At 44.9% G+C, this 16,276-nt stretch overlaps 1 protein-coding gene across 2 annotated transcripts in view; it reads right to left on the bottom strand.

Moving 5' to 3' along the window:
* The window catches only part of ZDHHC13 (zinc finger DHHC-type palmitoyltransferase 13), a 51,096-nt gene extending 46,486 nt beyond the window's left edge, over positions 1 to 4,610 (bottom strand). The window contains exon 1 of one of the 2 annotated variants that reach the window (XM_070782895.1): positions 4,484 to 4,610. Coding sequence is in view for 1 of the 2 variants with exons in the window: in XM_070782893.1 (XP_070638994.1) it covers positions 4,484 to 4,510 (27 nt within the window). In the remaining variant the exon portion in view is untranslated. The remainder of the gene's footprint in view (positions 1 to 4,483) is intronic. The other variant, XM_070782893.1, reaches the window with a different exon arrangement.
* Positions 4,611 to 16,276: the final 11,666 nt, after the last annotated feature.

Below are 16,276 nucleotides of genomic sequence, written 5' to 3' on the forward strand. Positions count from 1 at the left end.
GCATGAAAGTGAAAAGTCCCCAAGTTCTTTTTTTTTTTTATCAAAAAAGCTTAGAGGACACAGCTGTAAGTTATGTTCTTTGCTCTAGATATCACTCCCTCTCAAAATTCTGCGGTAAGAGCTACGGGTGAGAAAGGAAATGACCTGCTTTGGGAGGAGGTTAACTTCAGGGACAGTCACATAAAATGTTTACAGAAAACAACCATGGAGTCCCAGTGCAAAGGTTAAAGCAAAGTTTGTCGCGATCCCACATCCTTCTTAGAAATTACTTGCTGGTTAGCTTACAAAATGTTTTTTTAAGTTTTCTCTAGTTGTTTCCTTTTTACCATGTTGAAAGGAAAAATCTTCTTGAGAACAAGGTCCAAGTCTCAGATTTCAGGTTGGCTGTATGATGGTAGCTAATCATCTACCTGATTTAGGGCTTCAGTTTCTACATTTGTAAAATGAAAGGAGGAGATCAATGTAGCTATAAAGTTACTTCCAAATCCATGTTTACGGTTCTAAGAAGAGCTGTTACAGTAGTTATTATTGACATGTGTACTGGTAAAGGCATCACTGCATAAACAAACACCCTTCGTGGCAGTGGAAGCCTAACTGATAATATGGCTACCTACAATATTAAGGTAACAGAATAGACTGAGCAATAGACACCAGCAAACTCATATGAGTTTTCATTAATCATTCACTCAGGGAAATGTAAAGAACACCTACTATATACCAATCAGGGTATTAGGTACTTAGGGATAAAAGATGAATAAAACAAAATTCTTGCTACAATCCATTCATTCATTCACCAGGTGTTTCTTGAATGCCTACTCAATGTGTCAGTCACTGTTGGAGAAATACCTTGATATGGCCCTGAACACAACAAACACAGTCCAAAATAAGAAAAAGAAAAGGAGGGGCTGCTGCTACTGCTAAGTCGCTTCAGTCGTGTGACTCTGTGCAGCCCCATAGATGGCAGCCCACCAGGCTCTGCCGTCCCTCGGATTCTCCAGGCAAGAACACTGGAGTGGGTTGCCATTTCCTTCTCCAATGCATGAAAGTGAAAAGTGAAAGTGAACTCGATCAGTCGTGTCCGACTCTTGGCGACCCCATGGACTGCAGCCTACCAGGCTCCTCCGTCCATGGGATTTTCCGGGCAAGAGTATCGGAGTGGGTTGCCATTGCCTTCTCCGAAAGGAGGGGCAGGGATACCAAAAAAAAAAAAGACTTGTAGCTAGCTGAATACTCTCCTCCACAAGGAACAGAAAAAGCAGAACAAGATATTACAAAATTCTATAAGACAGCTATGAATACATGTGTGGTGATTATTATAACAAAGTCCCCAAGTTCTTTGATACTTCTCCATCAAAAGGAAAGAATCTATGTCCCTCCCTCTCAAATCTGAGCTCTCTGACTACTTCAATAATAAAATACCACAGAAGTGACACTCGGTCAGTGATACTCGGCAGGCTCAGGCCTCAGAAACCGGCAGCTTCCTCTTTCTGTCTCTTGAAATGTTCACTCTTGGAGCCCAGCCGCCATGCTGTCCAGAGGCCCAGGGCATGTGCAGGTGTCCCTGCTCAAAATCATCATGACATGTGACTGAGGGTACCACCAAATGATACCAGCCTGAGTCATCCCAGGGGACAAGTCTTTCCAGCAGAGGCTCCGGACATGATGGAACAGAAACAAACCATCCCTGCTTTGTCCTGGCCAAAATCCTGACTGCTATGATTAGGGATGATTTGTTACACAGTAGTAGATGATTCGGAGAAAGCACTGGCAACCCACTCCAGTACTCTTGCCTGGAAACTCCCAAGGATGGAGGAGCCTGGTAGGCTGCAGTCCATGGGATCGCTAAGAGTCGGACATGACTGAGTGACTTCACTTTCACGCACTGGAGAAGGAACTGGCAACCCACTCCAGTTTTCTTGTCTGGAGAATCCCAGGGACGGGGGAGTCTGGTGGGCTGCCATCTATGGGGTCGCACAGAGTCGGACACGACCGAAGTGACTTAGCAGCAGCAGTAGATGACTGGAACACAGTTAACATATAACAGGTATTTCTCACATGGAGATATCTTGAATCCAATTATTTTTTCTAAATAGTATATAAGTACCATTAAAGTTAATTAACTAAAGAGAAAACCAAGATCTAGAAAACCGTATTTAAACTCTCATGAGGCTCAAAATCCTGACGATTATCAAATAAAACAAAGACAGAAAGAGAGATTGGACAGATAACCTTTAAAATTTCTCATGGCATTAACAAGTACTCTGTATTAACAGAGTTAAGTATCCAAGTTTATTCACTGGGAAATTATTTACAGAGTATGTTAATGACATTAAATGCTGAGAAGAAACACAAAGGAAGGAAGGGGGTTAGGGAATGTTGCAGATAGTGGTTATGATGGGGAGGGCCTGCCAACATCGCCATGACATTTGTGTCCAGACCTTACAAAAGTGGAGGGAGTAAGCCATGTGAATACATGAGAAAAGAGTTTTCCAGATAGAGCAAATAGTAAGTACAAAGGCCTTGGGGCCAGTGTGGCTTTGGTTGATTGAGCAAGAAAGCAGTATTAATAAAAAATGAGGTCGGAGAGGAAACTGGGGGCCAGAGAGTAAAGGCAAATCTGGTAAAAACCTTTCATCTGGAATCAGAGGAACCAAATTCAACCAGAGCAGGAATGTTCTTGTTTGTTTTGTTCACCAATTAATCTCCAGCACCTGTAACAATGCTTAACCCCTGGTAGAAGGAATGAGGTCTTGGCTCTGTCACTTACCAGCTATTTGACTTTTAACAAATGACTCCTCTTTTTTTTTTTTTTTTTTTGGCCTCACCACAAAGCTTACAGGATCCTCAGTTCCCCAACCAGGGAGTGAACCTGAGCCATGGGAGTGAAAGCACTGAGTCCTAACCACTGGACCTCCAGGGAAATTCCATGACTCTCAACTTTTTGAGCCTCAATTCTAATCTTTAAAACTGTAGCAACAATCCCTCCCCACCTCACAGAGTCACAGTGAGGGTTAAGAATACAGAAGTATTTTGCAAGCTGCAGAGCATCGTATATAGGTAAGATCTTTACGTTATTATTGAAAAAGTTAATAGCAATTATTATTAACAACAACAATGATTTCTACCTTGTCCCATTTAATCCCAACCTCTGAATCATGCTCTCCCTCCATGTGGCAGGGAATTCAAGCAAGGCAATCTTTCCTGAAGCACCAGGTAATGAAGTTTAAGCACTTAAAGGCTTCTGTAAATGAGTGGTAGTAATTAAGATATGATAATTATTCCTACTATCTTTTCCTTGAAACTCTAAGGGGGAAGAAAACAAACAAAGGAGACAGTTTCCACGTGAAGGTTCTACACTGTTTTGTAATATCTGGTCTGCTTGCAAACCTTTTTTATTCTATCAAAATGCAAGAACATTTGACAACTTCCCTCCTGTTTTGTTCCTCACTTAATCTTACATCAGCTTGCTGAAAGAATGGAGGGAAAAGGGAAAAATGAGGAACATTCTCAAGATGGCAAAGACGTTTCTTAGAGAGGCCAGCTAAGCCAATCAATCTCAAACTGCTTGAATCCCACTTAGGGACAGAAAAAATCTACTACCCAACTCACTCCAGCTGGAGACAGCTTCAGTTTTCTCATCTGTAAATGGGGATTCTATTACCTTCTTAAGGATGCTTCAATTCTGTAACTAAATAATGCACACAAAAGCATTTGGCATATATATGCTAAGAACTCACTAGACCCTGGCCGAACCTGAGTATTTTTCATATATTCAACAAATACTAAGTAAACAGCTATAATATGCCAGTCAGGACCATAAACAAAAAGGACAAAAATCTAGTTCTCCTGGAGCTAACATGTACCTCCTGTCACTAGCCATTGGCCCCTTCTGTTTTCTGAAACTACATCTGGCTTCCAGCACGACCTCCGCCACACACACAGAGTCCTTTGGGATTTTGCAGATAGCCATCACGCATCTCCCTCTCCACCCCGCTTTCTCTGGCCTAAACAAACAGCCTCAGATCTTTCAAGGAATAAGCAAGGATATGGCAACAGGGAGCTAGTAAGGGGCTGGGTGGGGCGAAGACAGGTTCCCAGGCGCCTCGGCCGGAAAAGAAATGAACAGAACCTCACAGACTTCAGGCCAAGGTCACGAAGGGCTGGTCCAACTCAGGTGTGTCAGCTGACACCTCTCCCAGGAACGGCTTCCCTCCCCTCCCAGGCCCCACAGCCGTCCCAGCCCTAAGGCGAATTCGGGAGAGCCGGTATGGCACTCACCCTATGTCTTCGCCTTTTCTTCCCGGTCGCCTCGGAGAGAATTCCCTGCATCATTCTCGGCGTTTCCAGGTTTCCCCCTCCCTGGATCCTGCCCCTCCGCTCCCTGAGGCCCCTCTGGGAGCTACCTCACACCCAAACTCTCCGTCTCTTCATCGCCTCGGCCACCCGCCGGGCCCCTGAGACGTTTGCGCCCATCCGCACTCACCTGCGAGCCCAGTCCCGGCCCCTCCATCTCCCCAGTGGCAGCGGCGACTCGACAAAGTGGCGGCGGCGGCCCGCTGGCCAGCCCGCCTAGAGCCGTCTCTACTCCCACTTCCTCCTGTGACTCCGCCTCCACCGCGTCCCTGGCTCGAGCGCTGCGCCGTCAATCGGCCTCGAAAGAGCCAATCCATGGCCTCCTTTCGGCTGGGGGCGGGACTCTCACGCCGCCAGGGAGGCTAGTGGAGAACTGCGAGTCGGAGGCCCCGCCCACGCCTCGCCCACGCCGGGTGCTAAGAGCCGCTGGCCAAGGCTGCGCACTGCTTGCCCAGGTAGGTGTCCACCTGTCCCCATGCCTCATTCTGCCGCTAGTGTACGTCCAGGATCTGGCGGTTATTCCAACGTCAGCCACCATCTGCAGAGTGCAAATCGGGACTTGGCTGTTTAATAGCTAGATGGCCTTGTGAAACCGTCTCTTAACTTTACCTCAATTTTCACATCTGTGAAATGGAGAAAACGAGGGTACTTATTTCACAGAATTGTCAGAAGGGTTGAACGAGATTAAGCATGTAAAGCCCCCTAGCCAATGTTTGACATAAGAAGGAACCAATAAATGGTAACTATTAAAACATTTGCCACTCTGTTCCTGTCATCTTGGGCAAGTCTCTTTCACCTCTGGGGCTCTGCATCCTCAGCAAAAGAAAAAAACATGTGAGTTCCATCGCTCAGGTGGATTGGGAAGAGCCGCCATCTGCGCTCCCCACGCCCTTTTGTGAACTGCACTGAAGTAGCTGACACCTAACCTCTATCCATCCTGAAGGACAGACATGAAGCTAGGTGAAGACTTAGCTTCTGCCCTTGGGAGTCCACTGGGGAAATGGGTTCTCCTGCCTCAGCCTCCAGAAAACACTAGGGCTTCTTCTAGCCCAGCACTTAATACGGTCTTTGCAATTGTTCCTTAATGTATCTGTTGCCAAACCAAACCTTTGGAAAGTTAAACTGGAAAAAGATTGAAAGAATGATGTCTCCTCTATTCTACTATAATAGTTCTAAACCATAAAATAAATGTCTAGAAAGGAAACAAAGTGCTGGGTTTTCCTGTGATAAATACTATAATACAGTATAATTGTAAAGTTTGACAGTTATTATTATTATTATAGTGCTGCTACCTATTGGGAACATCCAGTCCTGAGTTCAGAGAAGGCAATGGCACTCCACTCCAGTACTGTTGCCTGGAAGATCCCATGGACGGAGGAGCCTGGTGGGCTGCTGTCTATGGGGTCGCACAGAGTCGAACACGACTGAAGCGACTGAGCAGCAGCAGCAGCAGTCCTGAGTTGCCCCAAAAGCCCAAGGTCTTCGAGGCTGGGGCCTTACTGTATCCACCTGTGAACTCCTGGTGCCTGGCACAGCATTGGTACATGGAAAATGCTTGGTACAATTTTACTGAGTGGATGGGTGAATGGATAGGTGTGTCATCAACTTCTATGATATAAGGTAGGACAAATTAAGTGGCAAATAGAAGTGCAAGCAACGTCCCTTGAAAGCCAGTGGAGCAAGCAATCAATTTGAACACCCCAGGATGAGACACTGGGCAAGGTTTCACAGAGGAGAGAGCCTTTGGGCATGGTCATTTTGCTTAACAAGAGCTCTGTTTATTGATCGCTTACTATGTTTCCAGAAGGAGAAACTGTGTTTCAGACTGATTCCATAAACCCCAAATCACTCAGCTGGTAAGTGGTGGAGAAAGGAGTCTACCCTGTGTCTCTTACCACAAAGTGCTTCAGCAGAAGTGGTTTGGTTGTTTCACTTTCAAGTCCCCTCCCCCCCTTTTTTTTTAATGCCTCTATTGAGCTTCTTCAGATTGGGATGGGTATATCCGTAGCTGGTGGCTGAAGGAAAGCAAACCCAGTGAGGCCTTGAAATGCCACCCTTACTTCTCATCTTTGAAAATGCCTCTGGCTTAGCGTGTTGACATAGCACTGGAGAATAGCCCAGTGGTAGGGGGCATGTTCCTAGAGCAGACCATCTGGGCCTGAATCCCAGTGCCAGCACTGAGTTGTCATATAATCTTGGGCAAGTTGCTCAATCTCTTTGTGCTTCAGTTTCCTAATCTGTAAAATATAAAAATGGGGAAATGATAGTACTTACTTCACAGGGCTGTTGGGAGAATTACATGAGCCGTTGTACGTAAAGTACTTAGAGGAGTGCATGGAACCTAATAGGCACTGTATATGGGTTAGCTGCCATTGTCATTGTCATCGTCCTCCTCAGCAGTGGGTGGTGGAAAGAGTACCAAATGGACCAGCTGGAGGTGGTCATGTAAAGGGCTGAAGACACACACTCAGCAGACCTGGCTTCTAGTCCAAACTTTGTCATTATTTACCATGTACATTAGTTGGCTTGGAGCTGCCATGACAAAGTGCCACAGGCTGGCTGGTTTAAACAGCAGAAATTTATTTTTCTCACAATTCTAGAGGCCAGAATCCAAGATTATGGTGTCAGTAGGGTTGTTTCTTCGAAGGCCTCTCTGCTTGGATTCAGATGGCTATCTTATTCCTGTGTCTTCACATTCCCTCTCTGTGTGTTATCTGCACCTTATCTCCTCTTCTTATAAGGACACTAGTCATAATGGATTAGGGCCCTAAAATGACCTCATTTGAACTTCTCTCTTTAAAGACTCTACTTCCAAATTCAGTCACATTCTAAGGTACTAGGAGTTAAGACTCCAATATATGAATGGGGAGGAGGGGCAAAATGCAGCCCATAACACTGTGTTCAGTTCAGTTCAGTTCTTTTCAGTTCAGTTGCTCAGTCATGTCCGACTCTTTGTGACTCCTTGGACTGCAGCATACCAGGCCTCCCTGTCCATCACCAACTCCCAGAGCTTGCTCAAACTCATGTCCATCGAGTCGGTGATGCCATCCAATCATCCCATCCTCTGTCATCCCCTTCTCTTTCTGCATTCAGTCTTTCCCAGCATCAGGGTCTTTTCCAATGAGTCAGTTCTTCGCATCATATGGCCAAAGTATTAGAGTTTCAGCTTCAGCATCAGTCCTTCCAGTGAATACTCATGACTGATCTCCTTTATGATGGACTGGTTTGATCTCCTTGCAGTCCAAGGAACTCTCAAGAGTTTTCTCCAACACCACAGTTCAAAAGCATCAATTCTTCAGTGCTCAGCTTTCTTTATAGTCCAACTCTCACATCCACACATGACTACTGGAAAAACCATAGCTTTGACTAGATGGACCTTTGTTGGCAAAGTAATGTCTCTGATTTTTCACTATGCTGTCTAGGTTGGTCATACCTTTTCTTCCAAGGAACAAGCATCTTTTAATTTCATGGCTGCAGTCACCATCTGCAGTGATTTTGGAGCCCCCCCAAAATAAAGTCTGTCACTGTTTCCATTGTTTCCCCATCTATTTGCCATGATTGATGGGACCGGATGATGCTGAGTTTTCCAAATTTGCTGGCATATTGAGTGCAGTACTTTCACAGCATCATCTTTTAGGATTTGAAATAGCTCAACTGGAATTCCATCACCTCTACTAGCTTTGTTCGTAGTGATGCTTGCTAAGGCCCACTTGACTTCGCATTCCAGGATGCCTGGCTCTAGGTGAGTGATCACACCACCCTGGTTATCTGGGTCTTGAAGATCTATTTTGTATTGTTCCTCTGTATTCTTGCCACCTCTTCTTAATATTTTCTGCTTCTGTTAGGTCTACACCATTTCTGTCCTTTATTGTGCCCATCCTTGAATGAAATATTCCCTTGATATCACTAATTTTCTTGAAGAGATCTCTAGTCTTTCCCATTCTATTATTTTCCTCTATTTCTTTGCATTGATCCCTGAGGAAGGCTTTCTTATCTCTCCTTGCTATTCTTTGGAACTCTGCATTCAAATGGGTATATCTTTTCTTTTCTCCTTTCCCTTTAACTTCTCTTCTTTTTTCAGCTATTTGTAAGGCCTCCTCAGACAACCATTTTGCCTTTTTGTATTTATTTTTCTTGGGGATGGTCTTGATCACTGCCTCCTGTACAATGTTAGAACCTCTGTCCATAGTTCATCAGGCACTCTTGTCTATCAGATCTAATCCTTTGAATCTGTTTGTCACTTCCACTGTATAATCATAAGGGATTTGATTTAGGTCACACCTGAATGGTCTAGTGGTTTTCCCTACTTTCTTCAATTTAAGTCTGCATTTGGCAATAAGAGGTTCATGATCTGAGCCACAGTCAGCTCCCGGTCTTGTTTTTGCTGACTATATAGAGCTTCTCCATCTTTGGCTGCAAAGAATATGTTGTGAAAGTAGCTCAGTTGTGTCCAACTCTTTGTGACCACATGGACTCCACAGTCCATGGAATTCTCCAGGCCAGAATAATGGAGTGGGTAATCCTTTCCCTTCATTATTTCTGGAGTTATTTCTTCACTGATCTCCGGTAGCATATTGGGCACCTACTGACCTGGGTAGTTCCTCTTTCAGTATCCTATCATTTTGCCTTTTCATACTGTTCATGGGGTTCTCAAGGCAACAGTACTGAAGTGGTTTGTGATTCCCTTCTGCAGTGGACCATATTGTGTCAGACCTCTCCACCATGCCCGCCCATCTTCAGTGGCCCCTCATGCGAAGAGTTGACTCATTGGAAAAGACTCTGATGCTGGGAGGGATTTGGGGCAGGAGGAGAAGGGGATGACAGAGGATGAGATGGCTGGATGGCATCACTGACTCGATGGACATGAGTCTGGGTGAACTCCGGGAGTTGGTGATGGACAGGGAGGCCTGGCATGCTGCAGTTCATGGGGTCACAAAGAGCTGGACACGACTGAGCAACTGAACTGAACTGAACTGAACTGAATTGAATCCTTTCCTATCTCCAGGGAATCTAATCAAAGAATATAATCAATCTGATTTTAGTATTGACCATCTGGTGATGTCCATGTGTAGAGTTGTCTCTTGTGTTGTTGGAAGAGGGTGTTTGCTATGACCAGTACATTCTCTTGGCAAAACTCTGTTAGCCTTTACCCTGCTTCATTTTGTACTCCAAGGCCAAATTTGCCTGTTACTCCAGGTATCTCTTGACGTCCTACTTTTGCATTTGAGTCCCCTATGATGAAAAGGACATCTTTTTTAGGTGTTAGTTCTAGAAGGTCTTGTAGGTCTTCAGAGAACCATTAAACCTCAGCTTCTTCAGCATTACTGGTTGAGGCATAGATTTGGATTACTGTGATATTGAATGGTTTGCCTTGGAAACGAACAGAGATCATTCTGTTGTTTTTGAGATTGCATCCAAGTACTGCATTTCAGACTCTTTTGTTGACTATGATGGATATTCCATTTCTTCTAAGGGATACTTACCCACAGCAGTAGATATAATGGTCTTCTGAGTTAAATTCACCCATTCCAGTCCATTTTAGTTTGGTGATTCCTAAAATATTGATGTTCACCCTTGCCATCTCCTGTTTGACCACTTCCAATTTACCTTGATTCATGGACCTAACATTCCAGATTCCTATGCAGTATTGTTCTTTACAGCATTGGACCTTGCTTCCATCACCAGTCACATCCACAGCTGGGCATTGTTTTCGCTTTGGCTCCATCTCTTCATTCTTTCTGGTATTATTTCTCCACTCTTCTCCGGTAGCATATTGGGCACCCACTGATCTGTGGAGTTCACCTTTCAGTGAACTTTCATATCTTTTTGCCTTTTCATACTGTTCATGGGGTTCTCAAGGCAAGAATACTGAAGTGGTTTTCCAGTGCCTTCTCCAGTGGACCACATTTTGTCAGAACTATCCACCATGACCCGTCCGTCTTGGGTGACCCTACACAGCATGGCTCATGGGTTCATTGAATTAGACAAGGCAATTTCTCCTGCAAGAAGTCCAAAATTACAACTCACTGCTGAACAACCATCGACAGGAAAATGTTGGATCCCACCAAAAAAAGATACCCCACATCCAAGGACAAAGGAGATGCCCCAGCAAGATGGTAGAAGGGGCAAAATCAGATTTAGAATCAAACCCCGTACCCACCAGAGATGCTCAGAGGACTCAAACAAAATCTTGTGTGCACCAGGAGACCCCACAGAGACTGAACCAGACCTGCCTTTGAGGGTTTGAGTGTCTGCTGTGGAGGTACAGGTCAGCAGTTGCCTGCTGCAGGGGCAGGGGCTCTGGGTGCAGCAGAGCTGGGTGTGGCATAAACCCTCTAGGAGGAGGTCGCCATTAACCCCACCACAGAGCCGCCAGAACACAGGACTGGGGAAACAGACTTGGAAGGCACAAAGAAAACCTTGTGCGCGCCAGGACCCAGGAGAAAGGTGCAGTGAGCCCACAAGAGACTGACCCAGGCATGCCTGTGAGTGTCCAGGAGGCTCTGGCAGAGGCGTGGGTCAGCGCTGGCCTGCCTCAGGCTCAGGAGAACTCAGGCATGGGACCTTTTGAAGGAGGTCGCCATTACCTTCATTACCTCCACCATAGTTTGGTCTCCAGTCAAACAACAGGAAAGGAACACAGCCCTGCCCATCATCAACAGAAAATTGGATTAAAGATTTACTGAGCATGGCCCCACCCATCAGAACAAGACCCAGTTTCCCTCACAGTCAGTATCTCCCATCAGGAAGCTTCCAGAAGCCTCTTATCCTTATCAGTCAGAGGGCAGAGAGAATAACACTGTGTGACCCAAGGCAAATCCCTCTCCCTCTCTGTGACAGTTTCCTCATCTGTAAAATGGGTCTGAGAGCAACAGTGGGAACACTAACCTTAATTTTGACAGTCCCCCCGCCAGTTTTGATCAGGTGATGTCTCCAGCTGAGACTAAGCTCTACCTCTCTAATCCCCATAACATGTTTTTAAAATCTCTTTCATTTTTAAAATATACTCATTTAAGTGTATGGTAGAATTTCCTTATGGGACCTTCTGGGCCAGATACTTTCTCTCTTTTTTTGGCTGTGTTGGTTTTTTGTTGCAGCATACCAGATCTTCATTGTGGTAGGCAACAGCTTCTCTCTAGTTGCAGCCTATCGGCTTAGTTGCCCCAGAGCATGTGGAATTTTAGTTCCCTGACCAGGGATCAAACCAGTGTCCCCTGCATTGGAAGGTGGATTCTTAACCATTGGAGCACCAGGGAGGTCCCTTTAATCTCTTTTAGATGACACTCCTTCTCTCATTCTGCAAATATATATTGGGTGCCTACTACAGACCAGCAAATTTAGAAAACTCAGCAGTGGCCACAGGACTGGAAAAGGTCAGTTTTCATTCCAATCCCAAAGAAAAGCAATGCCAAAGAATGCTCAAACTACCACACAAATTGCACTCATCTCACATGCTAGTAAAGTAATGCTCAAAATTCTCCAAGCCAGGCTTCAGCAATACGTGAACCGTGAACTTCCTGATGTTCAAGCTGGTTTTAGAAAAGGCAGAGGAGCCAGAGACCAAATTGCCAACATCTGCTGGATCATGGAAAAAGCAAGAGAGTTCCAGAAAAACATCTATTTCTGCTTTATTGACTATGCCAAAGCCTTTGACTGTGTGGATCACAATAAACTGTGGAAAATTCTGAAAGAGATGGGAATATCAGACCACCTGACCTGCCTCTTGAGAAATTTGTATGCAGGTCAGGAAGCAACAGTTAGAACCAGACATGCAACAACAAACTGGTTCAACATTGGGAAAGGAGTACATCAAAGCTGTATATTGTCACCCTTCTTATTTAACTCCTATGCAGAGTGCGTCATGGGAAATGCCAGGGCTGGATGAAGCACAAGCAGGAATCAAGATTGACAGGAGAATTATCAACAACCTCAGATATGCAGATAACACCACCCTTATGGCAGAAAGTGAAGAGGAACTAAAAAGCCGCATGATGAAAGTAAAAGAGGAAAGTGAAAAAGCTGACTTAAAACTCAACATTCAAAAAACTAAGATCATGGCATCTGGTCCCATCACTTCATGGCAAATAGGGAAACAATGGAAACAGTGACAGACTTTATTTTCTTGGGCTCCAAAATCACTACAGATAGTAATTACAGTCATGAAATTAAAAGACACTTGCTCCTTGGAAGAAAACCTATGACAAACCTAGACAGCATATTAAAAGCAGAGACATCACTTTGCTGACAAAGGTCCATCTAGTCAAAGCTATGATCTTTCCAGTAGTATTGTATGGATGTGAGAGTTGGACTATAAAGAAAGCTGAGTGCCGAAGAATTGATGCTTTTGAACTGTGGTGTTGGAGAAGACTCTTGAGAGTCCCTTGGACTGCAAGGAGATCCAACAAGTCCATCCTAAAGAAGGTCAGTCCTGGATGTTCATTGGAAGGACTGATGCTGAAGCTGAAACTCCAATACTTTGGCCATCTGATGCAAAGAACTGACTCAGTGGAAAAGACCCTGATGCTGGGAAAGATTGAAGGAAGGAGGAGAAGGAGTGACAGAGGATGAGATGGTTGAATGGCATCACCAACTCAGTGGACATGAGTTTGAGCAAACTCAGGGAGATAGTGAAGGACAGGGAAGCCTGGCGTGCAGCAGTCCATGGGATTGCAGAGTCGGACACGACTAAGCGACTGAACAACAACAACTACAAACTAGGCACCATTTAGCACTGGGGATTCAGTATGGAGCAAGACCAAAATGCTATCCCCTGGCTTCCTGGGGCTTTACTGTCTAGCAGCAAGAGACAGACTTTAATCAAATGGATTCACAAACACTGCCCTCTTAGAGTCAGCCTTGCAGTCCTTGGGTAGAATCTCTACTTGGCCATGGGCTTCTGGCACACATCGTCTTTATGTCCCTTACCATGCTTTGCACCAGGTCTGGCATGTGCTAAAGCCTAAAAAAGAAGTGCTGTCCAAACAAATGAACTGATGAATGAATACAGCTCAAGTGATGGTTTTCAAAAGGAAATCAAAAGTTGTTCAACTTCATAAATCACTCTAAGAAGTGCTGACTGCACAATGCTTAACAATTCTTGGCTTTGAAAAAAATTTCCACATTATGGTTTGCTAATCGTCACTGTTACACTATGGGCAGCAACTGACTTCGTTCTGATTCAACTTTTGAATCTGGCCTCCTTGTTTCTTCCATAGCCCTGTGAAGAACAGGGGCAATTTTTTTGAAACGGGCTCATTGTAGTCGTTTCAGTGTTGGCACCAAAGTGACCCTTTGCAATGTCAATAACAACAGGAAAAAGAAAAAGAAAAACCCACAAGTTTGTTAGCACAGAGATTCCCACAGACACCAGCTAGGAATCCCCAGTGCTCTCTGGTACCAGGCCAGCAGGGCTGGGGTGAGGAGGAGTATTTGCTAGGAACGCTTCAGGCAACAAATGTTTATTGAGTTCCTAATATGTGCCAGACACAGGCTAAAATACATGAGTATGCTGCTGCTGCTGCTAAGTCGCTTCAGTCGTGTCTGACTCTGTGCGACCCCATGGACGGCAGCCCACCAGGCTCCCCCATTCCTGGGATTCTCGAGGCAAGAACACTGGAGTAGGTTGCCATTTCCTTCTCTAGTGCATGAAAGTGAAAGTGAAGTCACTCAGTCGTGTCCGACGCTTTGCGACCCCATGGACTGCAGCCTACCAGGCTCCTCCGTCCATAGGATTTTACAGGCAAGAGTACTGGAGTGGGGTGCCATTGCCTTCTCTGATACATGAGTATCAGTTCAGTACAGTTCAGTTGATCAGTCGTGTCCGACTCTTTGCGACCCCATGAATCGCAGCACACCAGGCCTCCCTGTCCATCACCATCTCCCGGAGTTCACCCAGACTCACGTCCATCAAGTCAGTGATGCCATCCAGCCATCTCATCCTCTGTTGCCCCCTTCTCTTCCTGCCCCCAATCCCTCCCAGCATCAGAGTCTTTTCCAATGAGTCATCTCTTCGCATGAGGTGGCCAAAGAACTGGAGTTTCAGCTTTAGCATCATTCCTTCCAAAGAAATCCCAGGGCTGATCTCCTTCAGAATGGACTGGTTGGATCTCCTTGCAGTCCAAGGGACTCTCAAGAGTTTTCTCCAACACCACAGTTCAAAAGCATCAATTCTTCAGCGCTCAGCTTTCTTCACAGTCCAACTCTCACATCCATACATGACCACAGGAAAAACCATAGCCTTGACTAGATGGACCTTTTTTGGCAAAGTAACGTCTCTGCTTTTCAATATGCTATCTAGGTTGGTCATAACTTTCCTTTCAAGGAGTAAGTGTCTTTTAATTTCATGGCTGCAGTCACCATCTGCAGTGATTTTGGAGCCCAGAAAAATGAAGTCTGACACTGTTTCCACTGTTTCCCCGTCTATTTCCCATGAAGTGATGGGACCAGATGTCATGATCTTCATTTTCAGAATGTTGAGCTTTAAGCCAACTTTTTCACTCTCCACTTTCACTTTTATCAAGAGGCTTTTTAGTTCCTCTTCACTTTCTGCCATAAGGGTGGTGTTCTGCAAGAATACACAGAAGAACTGTACAAAAAAGATCTTCATGACCCAGATAATCACGATGGTGTGAACACTGACCTAGAGCCAGACATCCTGGAATGTGAAGTCAAGTGGGCCTTAAAAAGCATCACTACAAACAAAGCTAGTGGAGGTGGTAGAATTCCAGTTGAGCTATTTCAAATCCTGAAAGATGATGCTGTGAAAGTGCTGCACTCAATATGCCAGCAAATTTGGAAAACTCAGCAGTGGCCACAGGGATGGAAAAGGTCAGTTTTCATTCCAATCCCAAAGAAAGGCAATGCCAAAGAATGCTCAAACTACCGCACAATTGCACTCATCTCACATGCTAGTAAAGGAATGCTCAAAATTCTCCAAGCCAGGCTTCAGCAATACGTGAACCGTGAACTTCCTGATGTTCAAGCTGGTTTTAGAAAAGGCAGAGGAACCAGAGATCAAATTGCCAACATCCGCTGGATCATGGAAAAAGCAAGAGAGTTCCAGAAAAACATCTATTTCTGCTTTATTGACTATGCCAAAGCCTTTGACTGTGTGGATCACAATAAACTGTGGAAAATTCTGAAAGAGATGGGAATATCAGACCACCTGACCTGCCTCTTGAGAAATCTGTATGCAGGTCAGGAAGCAACAGTTAGAACTGGACATGGAACAACAGACTGGTTCCAAATAGGAAAAGGAGTATGTCAAGGCTGTATATTGTCACCCTGCTTATTTAACTTATATGCAGAGTATATTATGAGAAATGCTGGGCTGGAAGAAGCACAAGCTGGAATCAACATTGCTGGGAGAAATATCAATACATGAGTATAGTGGTGAACAATACAAACGCTGTTCCTCTGGAGTTCAAGTATTTTGGAGAGGGCAAATACTGATAGAGACAAATAAATTGATTTATAAAAAAAAAAAAAAGAAGAAGAAGTAAAATGATAAGTGCTAACAAGGAAAAGTACCAAGAATATAAGCTAGGGACCTGCTTTAGCCTGGGTGGGGGGTGGGGATAGGGTAGAGTAGAGGGTTGTTTTCATAATTCATAAACCAGCTCAAAGGACTTTTCTAATTTCCTCTGTTAGTAAATGGGGAGGCTCGGGGAGGGAAGTGACTTACACAAGATCACCCTGCAAGTTACTGATGAAGATAGGATTAGGGCAGGTCTCCTGACCCATCACAGGTATCTCACCAGCCCTCGGCAGTCTCAGCTTTCTAAATACCACAAATCTCACAGATTTTCAGCACTAGGGGTTGAGGGACAGGACAAGGATTGCTTAGACGTCTTGCTAGATTACGTGTCTTCTCTCTGTGAAGAACCTTCGCAGTTAAAAATGGAAAGTGAGTCTTTCACTTCCT

This window comes from Bos indicus, chromosome 29 (assembly GCF_029378745.1).
Source record: "Bos indicus isolate NIAB-ARS_2022 breed Sahiwal x Tharparkar chromosome 29, NIAB-ARS_B.indTharparkar_mat_pri_1.0, whole genome shotgun sequence".
Classification (NCBI taxonomy): domain Eukaryota; kingdom Metazoa; phylum Chordata; class Mammalia; order Artiodactyla; family Bovidae; genus Bos; species Bos indicus.